This window comes from Amblyraja radiata, chromosome 4 (assembly GCF_010909765.2).
Source record: "Amblyraja radiata isolate CabotCenter1 chromosome 4, sAmbRad1.1.pri, whole genome shotgun sequence".
Classification (NCBI taxonomy): domain Eukaryota; kingdom Metazoa; phylum Chordata; class Chondrichthyes; order Rajiformes; family Rajidae; genus Amblyraja; species Amblyraja radiata.
Genome location: NC_045959.1, coordinates 8,401,734 through 8,418,645, shown reverse-complemented (window position 1 = coordinate 8,418,645; position 16,912 = coordinate 8,401,734). Strand labels below are relative to the sequence as shown.

The following is a 16,912-nucleotide window of genomic DNA, read 5'->3' as shown; positions in this document are numbered from 1 at the left end:
CAAGGTGAAGCTCGCGGTCTCTGTTTAGAGACCAACATCGGGAACAAGCCGCAGGAGCTTCAACCACCCGACGCGGGATCTCTGATCGCCTGACGGGGAGCTACGATCGCCCTTAAGCGGGGTCTATAACAGCCAGCTGCGGGGGCTTCGACAGCTGGCTACAGGAGCTTTGTTCGCCCCGACGAATGGTTCGACTAACCCGACCATGGTAGAAAAATGAGGGAAGATTAGACTTTATTGACTTCCATCACAGTGAGGAATGTGCTGTGGTGGATGTTTATGTTAACTTTTATATAGTTGTGTCTTGTTGCTTTTTTTTTGGTATGGCTGTATGGTTATTCGCATATCACTGTACCTTAATTGGTACATGTGACAATAAAAGACCTTTGAAACCTTTGAATGAGAGAACTAGGAAATTAATGGCATTGGAAAAGGTTATGAAACAAAGCCTTAACAAGCAATCAGCAATACAAGCATTCTGTCAATTAGCACAAACTAGAGACAAAAAACATATTGCAAAGTACCTTTCCATTTTTGTGTATACTCTCAAGTATAAATGAAACTAACTTTTCTGCTATTCCAAGGTTTTTCAGTCCTTCGTGAATTTTAGTATCTGTAAATAAATACCAATCATGAGTTATTATGCTGCACCAAGTTGCGATTCGGAAAACATTGTCTGAAAAGTGAGTGGAAGCAATTTAACATTATACAAAAAGAGCTGTGGTGATGAGCACAGAACTGCAACTAATTGGACTGCTCTGTCAAAATGCTGGAATAAGTATGATGGATCAAATGGCTCACATCCCTGTCGTTTTATTTCTTAACTCTATGAATTCTCGATTTTTAATGTCTCCAGAAGCTTCACGAATGTTTAGTTTATCATTTGGAGGAAATGAACAGATGTGTTTTACGTTGGAACACTTTTTCAGTATCTGCAGTCTCGTGTCTCTGGCCAGCTGTTCAAGTTCAAGTTCAAGTTAGCCCCTGCTGAGGCAGACCTTGTATTGTGCTACGCTATGCTGAAAATGTAGAAGCTGGCTGCCAGTAAAAGACAGCAGCAGAGGGCACATTGGGACAAACTGTATAGCTCAGGAGCGAGAATTCAGGGCAATTTGAAATCCACCACCTTTTAATGCTTATTATTTTCTTGTGGTACGTACTCTTACTGTATTATTCCCAGTCATGTACGCAAATTATAATTTTGAGTTATGAGGTGCATAAGAAAGTGAAATGTCTGGGATGCTCTCAGTTCCCAGGATAAAGATTTTTATAGTGTGAGGGAGTTGAGTTAATTTGGGAGTAAGCTATGTCAGTGGAGATTGGCCCCGTGGTTTGCTCAGCCTGCAACATGTGGGAGATCAGGGATATGGTCGGTGTCCCTGGTGATTACGTTTGCAGGAGGTGTGTCCAGCTGCAGCTCCTGGCAGACCGCATTGAACGGTTGGAGCTGCGATTGGATTCATACTGGAGCATCCACGATGCTGAGAAAGTCATGGATAGCACGTACAGCGAGTTGGTCACACCGCAGGTAAAAGGAAAGAGGACAGAAAGGGAACGGGTGGCCAATAGCCAGCACAGCAGTAGGCAGGTAGTGCAGGAATCCCCTGCGGTCATCTCCCTCCTAAACAGGTATACCATTTTGGATACTTATTCCAGCATTTGGAGACGGCTCATCAGGGGAAGGCAGCAGCAGCCAAGTTCATGGCACCATGGGTGGCTCTGCGGCACAGGAGGGGAGAAAAAAGAGTGGAAGGGCAATAGTAATAGGGGATTCAATTGTAAAGGGAATAGACAGGCGTTTCTGCGGCTGCAAACGAGACTCCAGGATGGTACGTTGCCTCCTTGGTGCAAGGGTCAGGGATGTCACTGAACGGCTGCAGAACATTCTGGAGGGGGAGGGTGAACAGCCAGTTGTCGTGGTGCATATTGGCACCAACGATATAGGTTAAAAAAAGGGATGAGGTCCTACAAGGTGAATTTAGGGAGCTAGGAGATAAACTTAAAAGTAGGACCTCAAAGGTAATAATCTCTGGATTACTACCAGTGCCACGGGTTAGTCAGAGTAGAAATAGGAGGATATTGCAGATGAATACGTGGCTTGAAAAATGGTGCAAGGGGGAGGGATTCAAATTTTTAGGGCTTTGGAACCAGTTCTGGGGGAGGTGGGACCAGTACAAACAGGACGGTCTGCACCTGGGCTGGAATGGAACCAATGTCCTTGGGGGAGTGTTTGCTAGTGCTGTCGGGGAGGATTTAAACTAATGTGGCAGGGGGATGGGTGCAAGAGCAGAGAGGCAGAGGGGTGTAAAATGAGGGTAGAAGCAATGGGTAGCAAGGTGAAAAGTAAAAGTGGCAGGCAGACAAATCCAGGGCAAAAATCAAACAGGGCCACTTTTCAACATAATTGTATAAGGGGTAAGAGTGTTGTAAAGACAAGCCTGAAGGCTTTGTATCTTAATGCAAGGAGCATTCGTAATAAGGTGGATGAGTTGAATGTGCAGATAGCTATTAATGAATATGCTATAATTGGGATCACGGAGACATGGCTCCAGGTTGACCAAGGCTGGGAGCTGAACATCCAGGGATATTCAATATTCAGGAGGGATAGACAGAAAGGTGGTGGGGTAGCGTTGCTGGTTAGAGAGGAGATTAACGCAATAGAAAGGAAGGACATTAGCTTGGAGGATGTGGAATCGATATGGGTAGAGCTGCGAAACACTAAGGGGCAGAAAACGCTAGTGGGAGTGGTGTACCGGCCACCTAGCAGTAGTAGTGAAGTTGGGGATGGCATCAAACTGGAAATTAGAAATGCGTGCAACAAAGGTAAAACAATTATAACGGGTGACTTCAATCTACATATAGATTGGGTGAATCAAATTGGCAAGGGTGCTGAGAAAGAGGATTTCTTGGAATGTATGCGGGATAGTTATCTAAACCAACATGTAGAACAACCAACGAGAGAGCAGGCTATTCTAGACTGGGTATTGAGTAATGAGGAAGGGTTAGTTTGCAGTCTTGTTGTGCGTGGCCCCTTGGGCAAGAGTGACCATAATATGGTTGAGTTCTTCATTAGGATGGAGAGTGACATTGTTAATTCAGAAACAAGGGTCCTGAACTTAAAGAAAGGTGACTTTGAGGGTATGAGGCATGAACTGGCCAAGATAGACTGGCAAATGATTCTTAAAGGGTTGACGGTGGATATGCAATGGAAGGCATTTAAAAATTGCATGGATGAACTACAACAAGTGTTCATCCCAGTTTGGCAAAAGAATAAATCAGGGAAGGTAGTGCATCCGTGGATAACAAGGGAAATCAGGGATAGTATCAAACAAAAGATGAAGCGTACAAATTAGCCAGAACAAGCAGCCTACCAGAGGACTGGGAGAAATTCAGAGTCCAGCAGAGGAGGACAAAAGGCTTAATTAGGAAAGGGAAAATAGATTATGAAAGAAAACTGGCAGGGAACATAAAAACTGACTGCAAAAGTTGTTATAGATATGTGAAGAGGAAAAGATTAGTTAAAACAAATGTAGGTCCCTTGCAGTCAGAAACAGGCGAATTGATCATGGGGAACAAGGACATGGCAGACCAATTGAATAACTACTTTGGTTCTGTCTTCACTAAGGAAGATATAAACAATCTGCCGGAAATTGCAAGGGACCGGGGGTTAAATGAGATGGAGGAACTGAGTGAAATCCAGGTTAGCCGGGAAGTGGTGTTAGGTAAATTGAATGGATTAAAGGCCGATAAATCCCCAGGGCCAAATAAGTTGCATCCCAGAGTACTTAAGGAAGTAGCCGCAGAAATAGTGGATGCATTAGTGATAATTTTTCAAAACTCTTTAGATTCTGGAGTAGTTCCTGAGGCCTGGAGGGTAGCTAATGTAACCCCACTTTTTAAAAAGGGAGGGAGAGAGAAAACGGGGAATTACAGACCAGTTAGTCTAACATCGGTAGTGGGGAAACTGCTAGAGTCAGTTATTAAAGATGGGATAGCAGCACATTTGGAAAGTGGTGAATTCATTGGACAAAGTCAGCATGGATTTATGAAAGGTGGATCATGTCTGACGAATCTTATAGAATTTTTCGAGGATGTAACTAGTAGAGTGGATAAGGGAGAACCAGTGGATGTGTTATATCTGGACTTTCAGAAGGCTTTCGACAAGGTCCCACATAAGAGATTAGTATACAAACTTAAAGCACATGGTATTGGGGGTTCAGTATTGATGTGGATAGAGAACTGGCTGGCAGACAGGAAGCAAAGAGTGGGAGTAAACGGGTCCTTTTCAGAATGGCAGGCAGTGACTAGTGGGGTAAGGCTCAGTGCTGGGACCCCATCTATTTACAATAAATATTAATGATCTAGATGAGGGAATTGAATGCAACATCTCCGAGTTTGCGGATGACACGAAGCTGGAGGGCAGTGTTAGCTGTGAGGAGGATGCTAGGAGGCTGCAAGGTGACATGGATAGGTTGGGTGAGTGGGCAAATGCATGGCAGATGCAGTATAATGTGGATAAATGTGAGGTTATCCACTTTGGTGGCAAAATCAGGAAAGTAGACTATTATCTGAATGGTGGCTGATTAGGAAAAGGGGAGATGCAACGAGACCTGGGTGTCATGGTACACCAGTCATTGAAAGTAGGAATGCAGGTGCAGCAGGCAGTGAAGAAAGCAAATGGTATGTTAGCATTCATAGCAAAAGGGTTTGAGTATAAGAGCAGGGAGGTTCTACTGCAGTTGTACAGGGTCTTGGTGAGACCACACCTGGATTATTGCATACAGTTTTGGTCTCCTAATCTGAGGAAAGACATTCTTGCCATAGAGGGAGTACAGAGATGGTTCACCAGACTGATTCCTGGGATGGCAGGACTTTCATATGAAGAAAGACTGGATAGACGCGGCTTGTACACGCTGGAATTCAGAAGATTGAGGGGGGATCTTATAGAAACTTACAAAATTCTTAAGGGGTTGGACAGGCTAGATGCAGGAAGATTTATTCCCGATGTTGGGGAAGTCCAGAACAAGGGGTCACAGTTTAAGGATAAGAGGGAAGTCTTTCAGGACCGAGATGAGAAAATCATTGTTTACAGAGAGTGGTGAATCTGTGGAATTCTCTGCCACAGAAGGTAGTTGAGGCCAGTTCATTGGCTATATTTAAGAGGGAGTTAGATGTGGCCCTTGTGGCTAAAGGGATCAGGGGGTATGGAGAGAAGGCAGGGATGGGATAGTGAGTTGGATGATCAGCCATGATCATATCGAATGGCGGTGCAGGCTCGAAGGGCCGAATGGCCTACTCCTGCACCTATTTTCTATGTTTCTATGTTTCCCCCTCATGTTAACAGCTGTTGAGCCAGGAGACTGGGTTTCACTGGCTACTAAGTGAATGGAAGGCCAGTTGCAGTTGCGTTTGTATAGAGATTTTTTCATCACAGATTCTTATTACAAGAGATGCACTAATTAAATCCAATTTATCAGGTTAGAAATTCATATTGTAGTACAATATCTTTAAAGGAAGTACCCCAAACAAGAGCTGGAACCGATGGTCCGGTTGGGGTCTGAAGAAGGGTTTCGGCCCAAAACGTTGCCTATTTCCTTCGCTCCATAGATGCTGCTGCACCCGCTGAGTTTCTCCAGCTTTTTTGTGTACCCCCAAACAAGAGAACTGGTTCATATGATGGAGGTTAAATTCAACAATCTGAACAGCACTTAACGCATTCAGAACCAATTACCTTGAGCCATAATCGCTAGTTGTTCCGCTGCAGATTTCCGTAGAATCAGGTCGACAGTCTCCGAGATCAAGATTTCATATACTTTGCAAACACTCTCATCCTATAGCAAAAGATAGGAGCATGATATTGCTGTAGCAATTCAATTAAAGTGCCATTGGGGTGGAAGATTGCAACCTTCACGTGGTCTGCCTTGTTTCAACGAATGCAATCAACCCGGCGTGCACAATCAAATAAGATCAAATAGAACAAGTTGTCCTACAACTTTAGGCTGTGCACACCATATGCAAGAAGAGAAGAAGAAAGTGCCATTGAACCATGTTATTGTAAACAAGCAGATGAAGCTGCATGTTGAAAAGGAGTGGAATAATTTTGCTCTGAAGCTCTGATTCAGCTTCATAACCCAAAGGTTTTCTTTGTAATAGGTTAACCTAGCTAATTGAGTTAACCCATACATCTATACTCATTGGGTGTTACAGTGACAAACTAAGGACTGCTTCAGCTATGGACCTGTCTTTGTGGAAAATGCACCACCCTGGTTCCACTGCACTGTAACTGAAGAAGGGTCTCGACACGAAACGTCACCTATTCCTTCGCTCCATGGATGCTGCCTCACCCGCTGAGTTTCTCCAGCATTTTTGTCTACCTTGTAATTACCAATACATAACTTATGCAAGGTAGCATCTGCTTATAACTGCCACAGTAACTGATACAAGCTCACTTTCAAACACATTTCCTTTGTTTTACTCATCCCTCCTCTCCCAACTTTATGTGATAACTAACTTGTATTGTCTCCTTCCCACTTTTGACAAAGGGCATTGTACCTGAAACATTAAACGTGCTTTTTTTTGCCCACGCATCTCTGTTGACCTGCTAAGTGAAAATAGCAACGGTAGACACAAAATGCTGGAGTAACTCAGCGGGTGAGGCAGCATCTCTGGGGAGAAGTGTTTCTAGCACTTTTGTGTTTGATTTCAGATTTCCACCATCTGCATTTTTTTTAATTTTCACTTACCGATTAGAGGAAATCTATAGCAAACCTTAATGCATTACATTTGTCACTTTGTTTTTGCCTTTAACTTCATATTATTGCATTTAGTTTAGTATAGTGGTACAGCGTGGAAATAGGCCCTTTGGCCCACCGAGTCTGCGACAATCAGCGATCCCCGCACACTAATGCTATCCTGCACACACTGAGGACAATTTACAATTTTACCAAGCCAAATAGCCTATAAAACTGTATGTTTTTGGAATATGGGAGGAAACCAGAGATCCCGGTGTAAACCCATGCGGGTCACAGGGAGAACGTACAAATCCTTTCCAGACAGCACCCGTAGTCACGATCAAACCTAGGTCTCTGGTGCTATAAGGCAGCAACTCTACTGCTGTGCCACCATGCCACCCATTTTAGGAATTATATGCCCAGAAAGATGAATTTTATTATATAACAATGTGTGAACTATATGTTTGAAAGAAACAAAATAATGGATTCTTACCTTAAAGAAAGTTTTGTCATTATCTTCCAACTGTAAATCTATAGTCTTATCCAATATATACAGATCAGACACATTGTTGAATGTACTTCCTTGTAATGCAGGCTGTTTATTGGAGGCATCTTCTTCATTTACCAAATGTGGCATTAAGTGTGTAATAGCTACAGAGCGTACCCTGTTGATCAAACAGAGAAAATAATCTATTTACTGTCGTTAAAAAACAGCAAGATTTCATTCCCTGAAAAATATCTGATAATGGCGAACAAACCAGGCCAGTTATAAATAAGGTAGCTAACGCATGTTGTGTATGTTACAAAATTGTTTGTTATTGCCGAACTGAAGCTTTACTAATTTGATTTTGCTGATGATCTTACTCGAAGTTGCTGATGATCTTACTAGAAGTTGTGCCTGTGAAGCAGGAAATAAAATAAAACGTTTTTGTTTAACGCATCAACTTTTCACAATCCAGTTGCATTTAAACAATCATTTAAAAAATGTTCCACTTCCAAACCCAATAAAGATTAATTTGCATTAGTTCTCCAGAAGCTGAGTGCCCAAACTTCAAGATTTCCATATATCTGCTAATAGGGAATTCTCCATTGGGCTAAAGCAACTTGGAACTGGTTTTAGCTTTTAAGTTTGTCTGGGTTACCAACTTCATAAGGAAATATGTGGAGAATGTGTTCCCACTAAGACCTCAGTGTTCCGTATCCAGAAGACTTGGATACATCTGGAGATCCATAATCTACTAGCGACCAGATGCTGGCCATTCAACTCAGGTGATAAACCATCAAATATGAAGTCCAGGTACGACCTTGTTAAGCCCAACTCGAAAGCAAAGAAACACTTCTGGTCTAAACTGGAGGATCAGGCAGACATTCAACTGCACAGGCATGACTTGCATGCATTACTTTCTATGACAAAACTAAATCAAGTGACAGTGAAGAATCACTTCCAGACAAGCAGAATCCTTTCTATGCTCACTTCAAGAGAGCACCAAAGTGCCTTCACAAGCCCCAACAACACTGATCTTATTCTCTGAGGCTACGACAGTTTGGCTTACATGATAATAGCTTCCTTAAAGCAAGTATGCACCTCAAATTGGAATTGGGAGAGGATAAAGGTGTCCAAGGAGAGTCCTGCCAGGTGGTCCACACAGGTTCTGAGAACATGGCCAGGGACACCATCTGGGCCAGTCGCAATCGGCGGGTTCATTCTCAGGAAGGCTATCTGACATCTGTGAAGTAATTCTGCTGCCAACCAGCATCTGCAGTTCCTTCCTACATAGTTCTAGTAAATCTTGTCTACGCTCTCTGCCGTGCTTTCGTGCTGTATAGTGCAGTGCCCAATATCCCAGACTTAATTAAACCAATGTTTTAACGAAGTTCAACACAACCTCCTTGCCTTTGTACCCAGCACCTATAATTAGAAACATGTGCAAATGATTGGCATTGTTGATACTGCATATTTTGCATTGGGCATACACTGCATAGTGGAGTATCTAACTCCGCTCTATGATCTTTGGCCAGTGCTCCGGGTGGCGTCCTCGAAGGGAGGGGATCTATGTGATCTGCCATCCAGGGCGGGATGGGGGCGCGATCCATGTGTGCATGTGATAGATGTGGCCTGCTATCCACTCAGACATGCATCCTGGCCCCAACGCAGAACAAGGTTGCCGACCCCTGATATAGGATATGATCAATATTTGCAGCTTTCCTTCATATTCTCTTGTAAACACTATTAATTACCCTATTCCCTAACATTACACTTTTACCTTCCTGAATCTTTTCTCTCTATTGTGGTGTAACAATCTTCTCAAAAAACAATATTTTGTTGAAGCAGACAACAAGGCTGAAGGCCTTCCTCGGATTAGTCTGAAGAAGGCACCCAATCCAAAATGTTGCCTGCCCATTCCTACTACAGATGTCTGATGCGCTGAGTTAGACAATAAACAATTGGTGCAGGAGTATGCAATTTGGCACTTCAAGCCAACACCGCCATTCAATGTGATCATGGCTGATCATCCACAATCAGTACCCCCAGGGCTCTCACTTAACTTTTTTTCCCTGTTGCCAGCCGGGCAATCTAGGCAGCTTTATAGGTTGCCAAATGACAGTTTAGGTGGTCATTTAAGACCATTTGCATGATGCGTGCGATAATGTGCTCGGACGAAGTGCGTAGTTACCAGTCGGAATTATGCTCAATGAAGCATTCACATATTATTTCTGCTTCAAATAAAGTCACAAACTAAATATATTCACCAATCAAGACATGATACATACCACAATGACATGCAGCAAAATTATAAGACAGTATCTCAACTCTTTTTACACATTGCAATTAATGCAATTTCTATTAGTTCTTTCCACTTCCAAACAAAAATGTGGTTGGATTATTCAGAGTATAATCAACCTGTGTCAATAAATCCTGGATCATGGTAACATATATGCTTAACCATGCACACTACAGATTGATGCAAACATGTTTCTGTGAAGGACCAAAAATTATAATGACATGGCCATAGCATGGATCGTTATTGCTATTGGTACAGAAACACTCTCCCTTCCCACATAATTTATCCACAACCAAATATACAGGTTGCAAGGAAATTTCTAAAGGCATTTTATGAGTATAGAAGTTGGGATGTAATGTTAAAATTGTACAAGGCATTGGTGAGGCCAATTCTGGAGTATGGTGTACAATTTTGGTCGCCTATTTATAGGAAGGATGTCAACAAAATAGAGAGAGTACAGAGGAGATTTACTAGAATGTTGCCTGGGTTTCAGCAACTAAGTTACAGAGAAAGGTTGAACAAGTTAGGGCTTTATTCTTTGGAGCGCAGAAGGTTAAGGGGAGACTTGATAGAGGTCTTTAAAATGATGAGAGGGATAGACAGAGTTGACGTGGATAAGCTTTTCCCACTGAGAGTAGGGAAGATTCAAACAAGGGGACATGACGAGAATTAAGGGACTGAAGTTTAGGGGTAACATGAGGGGGAACTTCTTTACTCAGAGAGTGGTGGCTGTGTGGAATGAGCTTCCAGTGAAGGTGGTGGAGGCAGGTTCGTTTTTATCATTTAAAAATAAATTGGATAGTTATATGGACGGGAAAGGAATGGAGGGTTATGGTCTGAGTGCAGGTATATTGGACTAGGGGAGAATACGTGTTCGGCACGGACTAGAAGGGTCGAGATGGCCTGTTTCCTTGCTGTAATTGTTATATGGTTATATGGTTATATGATAATAGCTGTTAAAACCGACTATACCCATCTGACAGGTTAAACATTACGCTAACTGACAAGAGACGGACAAAGGACATCAAATGCAGCAAATGTTCTTTTGGCAATATGTTTATAGGTGTCAAAATGCCACATTACCGGACATTCAGATTAGATGAATGTGTTGTAAACAGCAATGAAAATACCTAGTTTGTACACACCAGGATTTTTTTTAAATTATTGATAAACGCTGTTTCCATCATTCCCACTTCAGAATTAACGTTAAAATTACAACTGAAATATCTCCTGACCAAATTTGTGTCACAATAGAGTCTGGGAGGGGCAGGGTGTGAATCAGTGTGGGGAGGATTGAGAAGGCAATTGGAGTGGAAAGGATGGATTGAGGCAGGTGAATTAGTATGTGTTGGTTGGAGTATGTGAAATTGTGAGGGGAGAGCACAGGGGATGTCAGTGGTGTTGAATGGGGAGATCAGTACAGGATGGGTGGGGGGCGGGATCAGTACAGGATGGATGGGGGGGGGATCAGCACAGGATGAATGGGTTGGATCAGTACAGGATGAATGGGGGGGGGGGTCAGTACAGTGTGGATCGGAAGGTCTGTGCAGGATGAATGGGGGATCATTACAGGATGAATGAGGGATTAGTACAGGATGAATGGGGGGGGATCAGTACAGGGTGAATGGGACGATCAGTACAGGATGAATGGAGTAGACAAAAATGCTGGAGAAACTCAGCGGGTGAGGCAGCATCTATGGAGCAAAGGAAATAGGCAACGTTTCGGGTCGAGACCCTTCTTCAGACTGTTCCTCCCATTCTTATTGAATGGGGTGATCAGTACAGGATGGATGGAGGGGGGGGGGGGGAATGGGACAACACAGGATGAATGGGAGCTCAGTACAGGGTGATCGGGGGGGGGGGGGGGGGGGTCAGTGCAGTGTGGATCGGAAGGTCAGTAAAAGATGAATGGGCGGATCAGTAAAAGATGAATGGGGAGGTCACTACAGGATGGATGGGGAGGAGTCGATGCAGGATAAATGGAGGTGAGTCAGTACAGGATGAATGGGTGGTTCAGTACAGGATGGATGAGGGGATCAGTACAGGATGGATGAGGGGATCAGTACAGGATGAACGAGGGGGTCAGTACAGGATGAATGAGGGATTCAGTACAGGATGAATGGGGAATCAGTACAGGATGAATACGGGGTTCAGTACAGGATGAATGGGGGGTTCAGTACAGGATGAATGGGGGGTATCAGTAAAGATGAATGGGGAGCACTATAGGATGGATGGGGGGAGGGGTCGGTGCAAAAATGGAGGGTGGGTCATTACAGGATGAATGGAAGGATCAGTACAGGATGGATGGGGGATCAGTACAGGATTGATGGGGGAGCAGTGCGGGATGAATGGGAAGAGCAGTGCAGGATGGATGGGAAGGGGGGTCAGTACAGGATGAATTGGGGGACTAGTGTAGGATGGATGGGGGGTGGCAGGAGAATCAATGCAAGGTGGATAGGGTGATCAGCGCAGGATGAATAGATTGGGGGGGGAGGGGTAGATGAGGAGGGGAGCACAGGGGATGTCAGTGAGGACTGAATTAAGGCAGGAATGGGGATCAGTGCGGAATGGAGAGGAGGGGTCCCAGGATAAGAGGTGTGGAGGAGGGCGTACAAGAGAGAGAGAGAGAGAGAGAGAGAGAGAGAGAGAGAGGGGGCGAGGTGGGGAGGAAGGAAGGTCAGCGCTCCTCGGACAACATCGCCCCGCTGCCTTGACCATCCCTGAGCACTGCCAAGTGCCACCGCCAAAGGGGGAAGCGTTTGGGATCTCCTCCCCACCGCCTCCCCTCCTCCGCCAGCCAACAGCAAGGTGCGGGCCCGAGCGGTGCAGCTCAAAGATCCTATAGCTATAGACGGCAGAAGGAGGCCTCCCCCTCCCTCCCTCCTCCCGGCCTCGGCGTGCGAGAGGGTTTCTTTTGAAAGTGGTTATCGCCGTTAGCGGATTTGCAAGCAGCGGCCGCTGACCCCGCTCCTGCCTTCTCCCCATGTCCAATGACTCTGCTATCTTTAAGAGCTCAATCAAACTGTCTCTTGAAAGCATCCAGAGAACCGGCCTCCACCGCCCACTGAGGCAGAGAATTCCACAGACTCACAACTCTGTGTGAATTTTTTTCCTCTCATCTCCATTCTAAATGGCTTACCCCTTATTCTTAAATTGTCCCTGGATTCCCACAACATCGGGAACATGTTTCCTGCCTCTAGCGTGTCCAAATCCTTAATAATCTTATACGTTTCAATAAGATCCCCTCTCAATCTTCTAAATTCCAGAGAATATAAGCCTAGCTGCTCCATTCCATCAACGTATGACAGTCCCGCCATCTCGGGAATTAACCTGGTGAACCTACACTGCACTCCCTCAATAGCACGAATGTCCTTCCTCAAATTCGGAGACCAAAACTGCACACAATACTCCAGGTGTGGTCTCACTAGGGCCCTACAACTGCAGAAGGACCTCTTTGCTCCTATACTCAACTCCTCTTGTTATGAAGGCCAACATGCCATTTGCTTTCTTCACTGCCTGCTGTAACTGCATTCTTACTTTCATTGACTGATGAAGGACCCCCAGATCTCATTGTACTTCCCCTTTTCCCAACTTGAAACCATTTAGATAATAATCTGCTTTCCTGTTTTTGCCACCAAAGTGGATAACCTCACATTTATCCACATTAAACTGCATCTGCCATGCATCTGCCCACTCACCCAACCTGTCCAAGTCACCCTGCATCATTATAGCATCCTCCTCACGGTTCACACTGCCACCCAGCTTTGTGTCATCTGCAAATTTGCTATTGTTACTTTTAATCCCTTTATCGAGATTATTAATGTATATTGTAAATAGCTGCGGTCCCAACACCGAGCCTTGCGGTACCCCACTTGTCACTGCCTGGCAATCTGAAAGGGACCCATTAATCCCTACTCTTTGTTTCCTGTCCTCCAACCAATTTTCTATTCATGTCAACACCCTACCCTCAATACAATGTGCCCTAATTTTGCCCGCTAATCTCCTATGTGAGACCTTATCAAATGCTTTCTGAAAGTCTAGGTACACTACATCCACTGGCTCTCCCTTGCCATTTTCCTAGTTATATCCTCAAAAAAATTCCAGAAGATTAGTCAAGCATGATTTCCCCTTCGTAAATCCATGCTGACTCGGACCTGCTACTGCTATCGTAATGTGCTGCTCTTTCATCTTTTATATTTGACTCCAGCATCTTCCCCACCACCGATGTCAGGCTAACTGGTCTATAATTCCCTGTTTTCTTTCTCCCGCACGGATTTCTCTCTCCAGCACTGTTTGTCTGCTTAAGTTTTCAGCATCTGCAGTTTCCTGTGCCTCCAAAACATAACATGACAAAGGAGATGGACAACAGAATTACAAATGCTCACTGCTCCAATAAATCACCCTAGTCATCCATGGGGTTCTACAATAATATTGTGAGTATATAAAAATGTAGAAATAATCTCTGACTTACAATCATTTAATTGACAATGCAAAAGTATGCACTTTTACAATATGTTCACATTTCTGGAATAAACTAATGGAAGAATGAAGGACAAACTAATAATGTAAATCTTACTTGGCTGGGGATTTGTGACATATCAAACAGTTCCATTCCAGTCAATTTTCTTTCAAGGCTGCAGAATGTTATTACAGCCCACAAAGAGATCCAATTATTCTTTGCAATGAGTTGTAGCCTTAACCTTGTATGATGCTGCCATTTGATCATTTCAGTTTGTAATTTCACCTTCAATGCTTCTCACAGTTTTAGTATTTTTAGATTTCTGTGTGCAGAATACTGTTTGACAAAGAATTGATGGTCTCCCAAGTGCTTTTTATCTGATTGCCACACCAGGTTCCTTCAGGGATCAAACTTTCAGTAAATGGTTTTAAACTGGATTAGAAATTTGACTTTTCTGCCAAATGGGTCTCAAATTATATTTATGTCAACAATGGGAGAATCAGGGAAGGGTTTCAACCCAAAACGTCACCCATTCCTTCTCTCCAGAGATGTGCCTGTCCCGCTGAATTACTCCAGCATTTTGTGTCTACCTTCGATTTAAACCAGCATCTGCAATTCTTTCCTACACAATGGGAGGAATAATCTTGATCAAATTTCCTGTAAATAAATTCTGAATCACTTTAGTTCCATTGGAGCAATGGACAAGAGCGATTGTTACTGTAAAAAATATCATATCAACACCACCCACCACCCCAACACCATTTATTTTAGCTTACATTATTCCTTTATTTGGATACCAAGAAGACAGAGGGTTGAATTTCCCTCACATAGTTTCTAGTCTGTTATTGGAGAAATCTGCATGTTTGCTAAAGCAGATGCCATGAATTACAAAGGCATGATACTCGGACAGCTTAATGAAAGTGAAGATTCTTATCATATTACAATGCAAAATTGTCATTCAACAATACTTGTCACAAAGCTGTCGTCATATAAGCATTTTTCATGTTTATAAATAAATCCCTTGCCTGTACTGTACATGATACTCTGAAAGCTGTTGAAAATTGTGATTTTGGTGTTAAAAAAACCTCTCTTCAAAAGAAAGTGCTAAATCCACTGACTAGTTCTTTCTGTTGAAGTTACCTGGCAAGCTGGAATCTGATCTCAATGGTGCTCCAAACAATAATGCAAACAGTTTTATTTAGTGTAACTAATGTTCGATAATTAAATTATATGAGCAAAAAGTAGAAAAGGAAAATGCATTTACAATGCACCTTTCCATGTATTCCAGATGTAATGAGACGTCAATGCTGATTGATGTTGTGTCAAGCCTCCTTCCGCAGTATTTCATCTCATCCAATCAACTTCACTTTTAGTGATTGTTGAAACAATTCATAATTAACAAGGTGCAATGAACAAGAGCGATCATATGATGTATTTTAATATTTGTTTTCAGGAAGACTTTCTTGGGTCTCCTTACTGTCCTAGGGCTTACTGTAAACAGATTGCATAAGCAGGTTTGTGGGGGTTGCAGTGAGCAGTCTGACTGCTGGTTTTTCTACAGCAATACATCAGTGATTGATCTGGAAAAGTTATTTATAGGCTGAGATGTGCTGCATGTCTAAAAAGACTTAAGGCACTGTATAGATGCATATTGGCAACAGTTTACATCGCTGGACCTCAGTGTAATGTTAAAGGGTGGGTTATTTTAAGATAAATTATTCTGCTTACGAATGCTGTTTACTCATAAATAGGCGAAGAGATGCACGGATTCTTGCTATCCTTGGCAAAATGCTGGGTGCAGATTCATCCTGTGGCTCACTCAATGCAAGAATGCAGCGTCCCAGCGGCCCATCTACAGTTGCAAAGGCCTGGAAAAAACAACGGCAACATTAAACAATGGAGATGCTTCAAAATGCTAATAGTCCATTTTTTTTACACAAGGACAGGCATTGAATAAACTCATTTTAACTACAATGTTTAGTTCGTGCATTTTCTGTGACATGCCCTGATGACATCGGCCTGATGAATTAAAGTGAAGTTCTTCCAAAGGATCAGAATAGAAACTTACCATACGATGCCTGGAGAATTACTAAGATAACGAAGGAAGATATACATTAAACCACCTGCGAACCAGTCAAAGTTGTTGAGAAATTGTATCAATTAGAAAAGCGATAAAACCTGAGTAATTTTCAATGAGGTATGTCAAAGATGACCATCTTCATAAATTCTATTCAACTTCATCCAAATCACAATGAAGGATGAGGTCTGAATGCCAGCAGTGAAAGTCATAGGGATTTTAGTGACTGAACGGAGATAATAAAATCCAAATGGAAAAAATAATAGAATGTAGGCAAAACAAATCTTTGGGTTCCTATGATAAACACTTCTGGATATGAAAAAGAAGCAGTAGATGGTCATTAAGTTCCAAATCTCTCCTAGTGCAAATTTGCACTTTTAAATAAGAAAGTGCAAAACGGTATTGTCACTCCATAAATTAAAAAAAGAGGAAGATAAAACTTCCTGGTAGAAATTTACGAGTCGTCCTTAAATACAGGAGAGGTGCCAGAAAACTGGAGGGTGGCAAATGTTGTGCCTCTATTCAAGAAGGGTTGCAGGGAAAATGCTAGGAACTATAGGCCGGTGAGCTTAACATCTGTAGTTGGAAAGTTACGAGAAAGTATTCTGAGCAATTGGTTATACAGGCATTTGGATGTGCAAGGGCTAATTAAGGATAGTCAGCATGGTTTTGTATGTAGGAGGTCGTGTCTCACATATCTGATACATTTTTTGAAGACGTGACCAAAAAGGTCGATGAGGGCAGAGCTGTAGATGTTGTATACATGGATTTCTGTCAGGCATTCAACAAGGTTCCACATGGGATCCAAGGAGAGATAGCTCCTTAAAGCACACGGCATTGGGGGTTCAGTATTGATGTGGAT

At 43.0% G+C, this 16,912-nt stretch overlaps 1 protein-coding gene across 1 annotated transcript in view; it reads right to left on the bottom strand.

The window, feature by feature from the left end:
• Window positions 1-16,912, bottom strand: part of rttn (rotatin) — a 235,429-nt gene that overhangs the window by 143,994 nt on the left and 74,523 nt on the right. Inside the window, exons 17-20 of the mRNA XM_033018928.1 lie at window positions 15,702-15,841; window positions 7,225-7,396; window positions 5,732-5,831; window positions 525-613 (exon numbers count right to left, since the gene is read on the bottom strand). Of these exons, the coding sequence (XP_032874819.1) occupies window positions 525-613; window positions 5,732-5,831; window positions 7,225-7,396; window positions 15,702-15,841 (501 nt within the window). The remainder of the gene's footprint in view (window positions 1-524; window positions 614-5,731; window positions 5,832-7,224; window positions 7,397-15,701; window positions 15,842-16,912) is intronic.